At 40.5% G+C, this 11,058-nt stretch overlaps 1 protein-coding gene across 2 annotated transcripts; it reads left to right on the top strand.

Annotated features, from left to right (window-relative positions):
* Positions 1–5,600: 5,600 nt before the first annotated feature.
* Positions 5,601–10,778, top strand: SAP30 (Sin3A associated protein 30). 2 transcript variants are annotated; one of them, XM_060155815.1, is made up of 5 exons: positions 5,601–6,248; positions 7,771–7,896; positions 8,298–8,396; positions 9,817–9,850; positions 10,445–10,583. In XM_060155815.1, the coding sequence occupies exons 1-4, from the start codon at positions 5,928–5,930 to the stop codon at positions 9,832–9,834; spliced, it is 564 nt and encodes a 187-aa protein (XP_060011798.1). In that variant the 5' UTR covers positions 5,601–5,927; the 3' UTR covers positions 9,835–9,850; positions 10,445–10,583. The 2 variants fall into 2 exon arrangements, with proteins under 2 accessions (XP_060011798.1, XP_060011797.1); XM_060155814.1 differs by lacking the exon at positions 9,817–9,850 and having other exon boundaries at positions 5,607–6,248; positions 10,445–10,778.
* Positions 10,779–11,058: the final 280 nt, after the last annotated feature.

Raw genomic sequence — 11,058 nt, 5'->3', positions numbered from 1 at the left:
ACCTCATTAAATTTTAGTGGATTTAGAGATACGAGACCATCTGTATATGTTTGGAAATTAAGACCTCTCCATCCAAATAATTTAGGCATCAAAAATAATCATGAAGAAATTTAGATAATATTATGATGTGTGGGATGTAGACAAAATAGTATTCATAGGGAAACGTATACCTTCTAATGAACATATTTGTAAAGAAATTAGTAAAAGAATAGCAAAATAAACAAAGTAGAAGGAAATAATAAAAGAGAAGAACTGAAATAGAAAAAAATACCATAGAAACCATGAACAAAACTAAAATCAGTCCTTTGAAAGGTCTAATGAAATTGATAAAAACACTCTGGTGAGAAGGTAATATAGAAAAGTATCTTCATGATTTTGAAGGTACTAAGATACTAAGGAACTATTAAGTCACAAAAATGACCAGTCATAAAAGAAAAGATTGATATATTTTTTTCCACAGTAAAAGACTTTAGGGACTTCCCTGGTTGTGCAATGGTTAGGACTCCGCACTCCCGATGCAGCGGGCCGGGGTTCGATCCCTGGTCAGGGAACTAGATCCCACATGCATGCTGCAACTAAGAGTTCGCATGCCACAACTAAGGAGCCCGAGTGCCACAACTAAGACCTGGTGCCACCAAATTAAATAAATAAATATTTTTTAAAAAATTAAAAGACTTTAACCTAAAGTCGCCACCACAGTCAAAAGGCAAGTGATAGAGTAGGAAAGATATTTGCAATACATAACTTCGAGAAACGGCTCTTATTCAGAATATATAAAGAACTACAAATCAATAGAAAAAGTCACAAACCCAATAGAAGAACAGCTGAAGTCCTAAACAGAAGCTTCCAAAGAGGAAAGCCCAAAGACCAATTAACATATAACCTCATTAGTAATCAGGAACACTCAGTGTAAAATCGCGAGATAACAGACAAATCCATTGGATCGTTTAAAAAAAAAAAAAAAAGGCTTGTGGAAGTGTCAAAGTTTGGAAGTACCCAGTAAAGTAGCAGCTATGCATACTCTATGACTCAGCAATTCTGTTCCTAAATACCTGTCCTATTAAACTGTAAGCACAGAGGTATCAGGGCACATGTACACGAATGATCATGGCAAGGTTGCTTTTAATATCCCTAAACTGGAAACAACCCCTATGTCCATCAACAATAAAATGGTTAAATAAAGTGTATTTTATTCATCCACAATGAAAAGAGCTAGTTAAGTGAGGTACAAGCAGATCTTCAAGACTGAAGAAGCCAGAGAAAACAATAACAAAGTACACGATTCCACTTTAAAAAAGTTCAAAAACACACAAAAAACTAAAATGTCTTTTTAGAGTTCATAATTGTGCGGTAAAATTATAAAGAAAAGGCAGGTAGTGAATACCAGAAATCAGGATAGCTGCTGCTGGCCGGTGAGGGGTTAGATGGAGGAGGAGCACATGCGGTCACTCAGGGCTGTCAATCAAGGCCAGCGGCACAAATGGTGGGACCCAATGCAAAAATCTTCTTTCTTTCTTCCGTCGTCTCTCTCTCTCTCTCGACATGTCATGGTGTTTTCTAATTTGCTATTTAACGTCGCTCTCCCTTGGGTATAGCGATTCTTTTTGGTCAAAGGCAGACCCTCACAGGCAGCCGCGGCCTGACCCCCAACTCAGCGAGGGGCGGGGAGAGGGAGGGGCTGCGCACCACAGTGGTCACATCCTGCGTCAGCTCGGAGTGCTCAGGCCAGTGCAGAGATGGGCAAGGAGAGATCCGCCAGAACCCAGAAATTCAAAGATGAATGGTTAAGAATTTCATGATGATGATGAGCACTGAACCACAAGCAGAGTGGAGAGAGTAAGGGGTCGGAAGGGGTGGGCTTCTGAGCCTCTGCCCTGTGCCTCTGCGCTGTTTGCATGCCCAGAAAGCTGGCCCTGTTGACAATGTTCTATTTCTTGACCTGGGAAGTAGTTATATAGATGCTTGTTTTACCAAAACTGCTTAAATTGGACATTTATGTTTTGTGCACTTTTTTGGTGTGCTTGCTGTATTTTAAACTAGGTAAAAGAAAGCATGGTATAAAACAGCATGATCCTTAGCTGCAATAAAATAGAATTATTCATGTATAGACATGTATATACTGGTATATGCATATAATTGTTTTTCTAGAAGGAAACACAGAACTTGCTAACATTGGTTGCTTTTAGGGACACAGATTTGGGGAGATGAGAGGAAATAGGCTTTTATTTTTCATATTGAAACTTTTTGTATTATTTGAATTTACCATCATGTTCATGTGAAGATTATGTACTAATTTGCATATTTTGAAATTAATTTATTTAATTGCTTATTTTGCAATAAAACCAGAAAAGTTCAATCATATTAAAAGCTTTAGAGGGAAGAAAGGCAGGGGAAAATGCTTTTCAAAGAATATTTTGAACCCTTTCAGAAAGCAAAGAATATTTTGATGATGTCAAAAACACTCTTATAATTTAGGTTTCATAAATCATTTTCCATATTGTCTATTGTGAGGTAAATTTACCATGAAGCTAATGGATGTAAGGTTCAGAGTCCCTTAAAAGGCTTGTATCTAATTTTACATTCATAATTCTGTATATTTTTCTTAAAGAAGACCCCTCAGACTATATAAACTTGAAGCTCCCCAAAACCTGATTCCAACCTTGACTGTGAATTATACTTAGAGCAAGAAATTATTACCTGCCCTGAATATGAGGAGTTTTAGACATAAACAATGATCCATGGTTGTTAAGAAAATTTCTTTGTAGGGAGGACAGATTCACTTAAGAGATACTTTAAATCTCAAATTTACATGTCACCTACTCCAGGAATGTTTTCTACTTCTCAGAGGTGAATCATTTCCTTCTGTGTGCTAAGTCTGTACTTTTCCTCTAATTTTATTGAGGTATGTGTCTTAGTCTGTCTAGGCTACTATAAAAAATAAATACCATAGAGTAGGTGGCTTATAAACAAAAGAAATTTATTTCTTACAGTTCTGGAGGGTGGGAAGTTCAAGATCAAGGTGCTGACCGGTTCATGGCTGGTGAGTGTCCACTTTCTGGTTGATAGATGGGCGTCTTCTCCCATGGATGGCAGGAGGAGTGAGGTTGCTCTCTAGAGCCTCTTTTCTGAGGGCACTAATCCCATTCCTGAGGGCTCCACCCTCATGGCCTAATCACCTCCCAAAGACCCTACCTTCAAATATTATCACACGAGGATTAGGTTTCAACATATGAATTTTGTGGGGACACAAACATTCAGTCTATAGCATGTATCATGTGCTTGTTAAGCTACCTGTGAGCTCCAAAATGGCTAGGACCCTCTCCCAATTATTTTTGTATCCCCAGAGCCTAGAAAAGATCCTAGCATGCAATAAATGAGTGACTGAAACTTCTAAAATTACTGTATTGTCTGTAAAGGAAGCATAGTCACAATTCGTCACTTCAGTAAAATTCATATGAAATTGATCTATAACTATACCATACATGAACTGATTTGATCACATTTGCAGAAGGTAGACTATAAACTTTTAAGGGCAAGAACCAAACAATATTATAAATTATTTTAAATTATATAAAATTACAAAAAATATGAAAATCCAACATCCCAATATCACGTTTGCTTTAGACTGTTTTTAACAAATAAAAACTTACAAATGGAAACCACCTTTTAGCCATTCCCAGATACCATCCATTGGCCTCTCTCCTAAGAGATGACCACCACCTTGAAGCTGGTGTGTGTCCATTCTATCGATATAGTCTCATTTTTACTATTTAAGAAAATACATCTATAAACAGTATTATTCTGCGTTTTAATACTTCAAGCCAACAATATCTAAATACACATATAATGTGAGCCACATGTGTAGTTTTAAATGTTATAGTAGGCACATTTTGAAAAATGGGAACAGGTAAATTTTAATGTTTTATTTAACCCAGTATAGCCAAAATATAATCATTTGAACATGTAATCAATATAAAAAATGTTACTAAGCTAATCAATATTCTTTAAAAAAAGTCTGGTACTAAGTCTTTGAAATCCTGCTGGTAGTTTATACATACCGGCACATCACAGTTCAGATGCTAAATTTAGATTTCATAAAATTTAAGTTGAAAAAATAGATTCCTAACCAAGTTGTTCCAAACATATTTAAAAGTTTTCCAATAACTGAAATCAGTTTTAAAATTTTAAATGAATTAAAATTAACAGTTCAGTTTTTCAGTCACAATAACCACATTTCGAGTGCTAATATCCACATAAGGCTAGCAGACACACTGTTGGGCAGTGCAGCTTGAAAAGATAACACAAATACTCACCATTCAGCATCTTTCTTTTGCCCACTACATTTTTTTTTTCTTCCTTTGCTATATCCTAAAACATAAGTGCACAGATGGACTGAATGGCACTGAATTTCAGGGCAGATGACAGTTTACATTTTTAAAAATTCATCTATCAATAAGTTTACTCAGTAAATATAAAAGAACTTTAAAAAAACCCTACTGCTTTCTATCTTTGTTTAAACAATGGGATAGTTAAACAAGATATACGTACTGATAAATAATGACGCGCTGCAATTAGCAAAGGCGCAGCTTTCGTACTAGCCTCTCCCAACCTTCCACCCCGCCCTCCACACGCACGCACGCACACGTACACATGCACACGCGCGCGCACACAGACACGTACACAGACACGCGCGCGCCGACGACGATCCCGGAGCTGCGCTTTCCCTGCGCTCTCGGTCGGGCGCGCGCCTTCGGGCTCCGGGAGCCCCAGGCTGACCGAGACTCGGAGGGGCTACACGTCCCTTTTAAATGCTATTAGACCGGCTCCCAGTTCCCTCGAGGAGAAAGCGGAGAGGCAGGGGGTGGAAGCGAAAAGCAGCCCCGTTAAGTCCATTTGTCAGCAGCTCCACCTCAAGAAGCGGCAGTGTGCGCCCCGCAAGCCAGCGCGTTCCTCGCAGGGACAATGCGAGGATCTGGAGGCGGCCTCCAGCCCGACATCGGCCCCATCCCGGCGCCGAGGTCGGGACGCGCGTTTCCCCCCGGCAGGCGCCCTCACAGACAGTCTGGGGCGTCAGTCAGCGGAACTGCTATCAAATCCCGTGGTGTTAGCTGCGGGACCTCCGGGACCCGAAAAACGCCAGGGCTTCTCCTCGGTCTGGGTTTCCCACAAAAACGTAGTCATACCAAAAACTTTTTCCACAGATAGAAAAACAGCCCGAAACTGTTTTCCCACAAGCTCCCTCTCCTTCCCTCCTACTCCCGCCCCCCCGCGTTTTGTGCTTCGCCTCAGGAGTTGAGTAACCTCTTCGTATAGAATGCCAGCTCTGCAAAATTCAGTAGCTAAACACAGCCCAACTTCCCGGGAGAGACCAGAAGCCAGAAAACCTCGCAAACCCAGCCACACGCCCCTGTTTTCCCCGTGTTTCACCAAAAAAAAGAAAGGCCCGACCCGCCTCCGCGCCATGAATGCTGGGATAAGTAGTTCCCCTAAACCGCGAAGCGCTGGGTCAGATTGGAGCTCAGGTTGGCTCCCCGGAAGAAAACTACAATTCCCGTGGTGCCATGCGACAGAGTGGTAGGGGCGGGACGGGCAAGGGCGCAACGCGCTTGCGCAGGTCGAGGGCCGGAGGGAGGCGGAGGCGCAGTGGTCCAACTGCTGAGGAGTCTCCTCCATGTGACAGTGAGCGGCGTCCCGGCTCCAGGCGACGCCAGATTCTGGTTCCCGACCCCAAGCCCCGTCCACTGTCCCGGCGCCAGCAGACACCGGCAGGCCGGGGGCCCGCGGTGTTGTCCGGAGGCCGCGGGCGCAGAGTGAGTAGCCGCCGCCGGGCAGGTGCCTGAGGGACAGCCTAGACCCCGACGTCTCCCGAGAGGCGAGCGGCGCGGCGAGCGGGGCTTCTGTCAGCGCGTCTCCGCGAGCGCGGGGACATGAACGGCTTCACGCCCGAAGACATGAGCCGCGGCGGGGACGCGGCCGCCGCCGTGGCCGCCGTGGTCGCCGCTGCTGCCGCCGCCGCCGCCGCCTCGGCCGGGAACGGGGCCGGAGCGGGCGCCGGGGCCGAGGTGCCGGGCGCCGGTGGGGTCTCGGCAGCGGGGACCCCGGGAGCGGCCGGGCCGGGCCCGGGGCAGCTGTGCTGTCTGCGCGAGGACGGCGAGCGGTGCGGCCGGGCGGCGGGCAACGCCAGCTTCAGCAAGAGGATCCAGAAGAGCATCTCCCAGAAGAAGGTGAAGATCGAGCTGGATAAGAGCGTAAGTGACGGCGGGACGGACCTGCCCTGCGCGCCCCGCGGGCGCTTGGGTAGTGGAGCAGACGCGACGTCGGTGGGGTGCGGGGCCCCCAGACCTGGGCGCAGCGCGAGCCCGTTCCGGCGTCTCTAGTAGGAAGCAAACAACAAAGTGCTGCAACTCGGCTCTCCGCCCGCAGCCGACAGGCTCGCGCGCCGCGGACCCGCGCCCGCGCGCGACCTCACCCGCGCCCTGCCTCCCCCTCCTCCTCCGCGGAGGCCGGGGCGCGAAACAAAGGGGGCGGCCGAGCAGAGGGCCCGGAGTAGCTGTCCTGCAGCCCGGCGGCTCCTTGTGGAACGGAGGCGCCTTCTTTGTTTTGCTGCCCGAGCCGGCGCTCGGCCCCGGGGAGTAGCTCCCCCGGTCTGGGGACAGTGGAGTGCTGGTAGGGCCTGACGCTGCGGGCGACAAGGATCCCGTTCCCCGTCCCGCGGGCGCGGGTGCAGGGGACGCCTGGCTGCGAGCCGAGCGGCCGTGTCAGCATCCCGGGCAGCCGCTCCCAACGTGGGGAGCGCGCAGCCTCTGCGGTTTTGCCCTCCGTTTGGCAGCCATCAGGGTTTCTTTCTTCGTCCTTTCGCCCGTTTGTTCTTTTGACCGTCGCTGAGGTTTTTAGAAACGGCCATTTCCACTTACCGGAGCTCTGGGCGACGGTAATAAATAACAAGATGCCAGAACCGGCACACATTGTGCATCTTTTTAGCTTGCCCTTAGCTTAGAGGTTAATTTAAAAGCCTATTAGCTCAGTCCTCAATTGTTTGTTTTTTTTTAAGGAGTAACTGCTAATGTACGAAACCCGGTATTTCAGATGTTACGGTACAGCTCTCAGAACTATGTAATTAAAGTTTTCTGCCTATTCAGTTAGTTCCTCCGTCGTGTTCATGAGAAACTTTTCAGGTATACTTGAATAATTTCACATTCCTTTGGTTGGAAAAACGTATTACTGATAAATGCCGAGAAGTTCATAGTTCAAATTTAAATTTAGGATGTGAAATCAGCAACTTATTTGTAAAAATGGATAGTTTTGTGCTCGATTATAATTTGAGTATTAAGTTAGCAAGGTTAGGAAGCATACATTACGATATTTTAAAATGCTCTTTAAGTAGAGAAAATGCTATCAAATAGGAAAATTGTGAACAGCATCATTTTCCCCTTGTTAAAAAAAAAAAACAGCATGACTGAACTAATCTAGTTCACCATCGCTGCAATTTGATGACAGAATCCAGACGGTAGGAATTTCTCGTTCTTCTCTGTGTCTCGCTTCCCTTACTGGCACCTCTCCCCGCCCCACCCCCAATCTTCTTAACAATATTACCAGACAGGGTAGGTTTTAACTGGGTTCAGGACTGGAGTAGAAAGAAACGTGCGTTGTCTTAACAATGGCCTGTTTGGACTGTTGTTTTTATTTTTAATAATTCACTGTTACATATTTTTAATACATAGACACATTTTACGGCAATCATAAGTAGTCTGTGAAACTTTTCTGTTTCAGGCAAGGCATCTTTACATTTGTGATTATCATAAAAACTTAATTCAGAGCGTTCGAAACAGAAGAAAGAGAAAAGGGAGTGATGATGATGGAGGAGATTCACCTGTTCAAGATATTGATACTCCAGAGGTAGGTGAAAGTTTTCGTATGTTAAATGTAAATCTTAAGTCCTCCATTCTGAAAGTTTTATTTAAAAAATATGAACAAATTTTAAAAATACTTAAAACATTTGAAAAATCTGAAAATGAAAGCAAAATTAAATATGGCCAGTTAACATGCAGTTACACAATTGGACTTGTTACAGTTTCAATTGACAACTCTTAGAGCTCTGTTGTCTTATAAGTTCTTTTTTTGGTCCCTGGTCTTTAATAATTATGCTCAAAAGATTGAAGTGTTTAATACATTTGTAGTTTTGATTATATAAAAGGCATTTTTAATAATGGAGTTAAGTTTTCATTGTGTTGAAATTGCATTGTTGTTATATATAACAAAGCTAAGTCTTTAACAAATGATATTTTAATTTTTTCCAGGTTGATTTATACCAATTACAGGTGAATACACTTAGGAGATACAAAAGACACTTCAAACTCCCAACCAGACCAGGACTTAATAAAGCACAGCTTGTGGAGGTATATATGAGTTTTAAGCTATTTAACCTTTAAATGAGCCTGTTCATATAAAAAAGGGTCATTAAATGCTAATGACATTGTTAATGTAGCATATATAACAATACCTTTTATCAGGAGTTAGAAAAATCAAAGTTAGTAAAAAAAGCTATTGTGGAAGAGATGTTTGTCTACCACGTAGGAAATTCCTTTGTGTAATGACTACTCAATGGATTGTGTGCAGTTTTCTAAGCATCTTCCAATAATGACTTTCAGAAATAGTGAGTGAAAGGTTTTTTAATTCTCATTCTAGAAACCTGTTTATTTTAAAATTCTATTTGTTAAGTAAACATTTATTGAACACCTAATTGAGGCATAATAAAATAAATTAATAAACTTTGATGTCTTTGTTAGAATTTATTTTTTGAAATTTTTGATGGAGTAGGTTTTACAGATAAGCCCCTAAACAGTATTCCCATACCTGGCTGATTTAACTATTTCAGAACTTGTCCTGGTTGATGTTAGTTTTATTTGAAGCACCCATGTTTTTACATCTAGAAGATGCAAAGACTTGTATCCAAGCTTTTACTTATAGTTTCTTGATATAGGACTTGTAGTACTTCAGTGAATTTTAAAAAATTGAGTGTGTTTGTGTTCTCAGGAAATAATAGAGCCAAGAAATCTGTACATCATATTAAGATATTTATAGATTTATATGTTTGTACTTCAATCATATTTAAAAGAAAAATGCTTAACCTATTTGACAGGATATAAGTAAATATATAAATAAGTTTTCTTATATTCTTCAGCTTGAATTTAGTAATCCAACATTTTCTAAAATGTGCATATTGAATAAGATAGAAGATGAGTAGAATGCTTTTTAACATTAAGGTCCAGTATATTAAGGCTTTAGCCAGAGCTGCATCTTTCCTTCTTGCCTAGGCAACAAAAATCTAATTTTTCTTTAAATTTGATTTAAAAGATCACATCCTTTTTGGATTGTGTAGTACATTAATATTAACATAAATATAGATATTGCCTGCCATGATGAAACTATATTGATATATATACAGTTTACTAATCAAGTGAAGGTACCTTTGTTTTGGGACAAATGAGAACTGAAGAAATGATTATTTTAAATGTTACATTTAAATGTATATATTTTTTAAATGCGGAAATCAAACTTGAAGTTTTGATAATCTGATCTTCTTTTTAAAAAGTTAAATTATTTCTAGAGCTATTTTCTTTTTTAGAAATGAGAAATCCAAATAGTCACGAGTGTTATAACTTACTCAGAAATGCAGATATTTACAAATGATTCCAGAGTTGAGTGACTGTCCTCCTTAAGTCTCTTAATTATCTTTCTCTTTAAGAAGTTTTATCTTCTAGAATCTAAATATGCATATCAGCGCCCCAGTTTAGTCTATTATACTTCTATTCGTAGTTGCAGTGCACAGAATGAAAAGGCAAGAAAGCAGGTAAACATTCTTCAGTGGACATCCCTTTTTCCCTTCTCATTTTCCATCAATAATTTTTATTCAGAATAATTTTCAGGGAACCTTAACAAAAAATATTGCCAATGAATGAATGTAAGTTGTAGCAGACATATTTGTAAGATAATTCATGATTTGTTTCTATAGTACCAAAGCTTTTTCAACTTAATGTTTATCCTTTTTCCATAAGTAGAGACTAAACCATTATATGATGCATGTGGACTCCTACATTCTGTTCTGTTTCATTGATATTTGAAGTTTAAAAGTAAAACTACTTAAATCCTAATCTAGATCTCAGTTATAAAATTCAAAATAAGTAAAAGGAAATACACATTCTAATTAATGTATAGTTAATTGAGTGGGCCAAGGGATCCTTTGAAATCACACTATCTCTTGTTCACAATATCTTACTCTTATATGCTTTTCATCCTGTTGGTTCTTTGTTAAATTTAAATTTATTTTTAAAAGGAAATAGCTCTTACCATCACACATTTTCTTTTGATGACAGTATTTTTTACCTAGTTTATAAAATCTGTTAATATCTATAATTTAATTTCCTCAATTTTTTTTTCTTTATAGATAGTTGGTTGCCACTTTAGGTCAATTCCAGTGAATGAAAAAGACACCTTAACATATTTCATCTACTCAGTGAAGAATGACAAGAACAAGTCAGATCTCAAGGTTGATAGTGGTGTTCACTAGGAGAGATGGAATTGAGAGTAAGACTTGGATGTTCATGTTAAGACTGCTTACTGCTTTTTCACATGTAGAAATGTTCCTTGTGTATTTTTTCTACAGAAGATTTTCTCTGGTTTTATTTTCTTTGTTTCTGAGTCTAATATTTAGTTGGAAACTCATGTAAAATGAGCTTTCCTAGATTAAAAAATATTTTAAATAAAGGTTATTAATATTATAGTTGCTTCAGTGTATTTATTTTGTGAAACGATTTTTATTTTAAACTGACTTTTATTTAGGGACCAGTATTAATTGAGATTTTAATGTGAAGATCATTTTGTTACCTTTTTTCTTTTTTTTAATTCTGAGGAACTAACAGAAGTAACAGATGTAGCACATTTGCTTTCTCTGGGACAGTCTGATTTGGAATTAAGGATATCCTAAATACTATTATTTTTTAAAGTGCTTTTTAGTACTAACAGGTTTGAAATATCAGGAAGAACAAATAGTTTAATGCC

This window comes from Lagenorhynchus albirostris, chromosome 7, assembly GCF_949774975.1.
Source record: "Lagenorhynchus albirostris chromosome 7, mLagAlb1.1, whole genome shotgun sequence".
NCBI classification, from domain to species: domain Eukaryota; kingdom Metazoa; phylum Chordata; class Mammalia; order Artiodactyla; family Delphinidae; genus Lagenorhynchus; species Lagenorhynchus albirostris.
The sequence above is the reverse complement of the archived record's forward strand: the minus strand, read 5'-3'. Positions and strand labels throughout refer to the sequence as shown.

Bases quoted from the DNA above. Each gene is read 5' to 3' on its own strand.
- SAP30 (XM_060155814.1), top strand. From the start codon at position 5,928: ATGAACGGCTTCACGCCCGAAGACATGAGCCGCGGCGGGGACGCGGCC. The intron at 6,249-7,770 runs GTAAGTGACGGC...TTTCTGTTTCAG, and splicing joins AGATCGAGCTGGATAAGAGC to GCAAGGCATCTTTACATTTG. The intron at 7,897-8,297 runs GTAGGTGAAAGT...AATTTTTTCCAG, and splicing joins AAGATATTGATACTCCAGAG to GTTGATTTATACCAATTACA.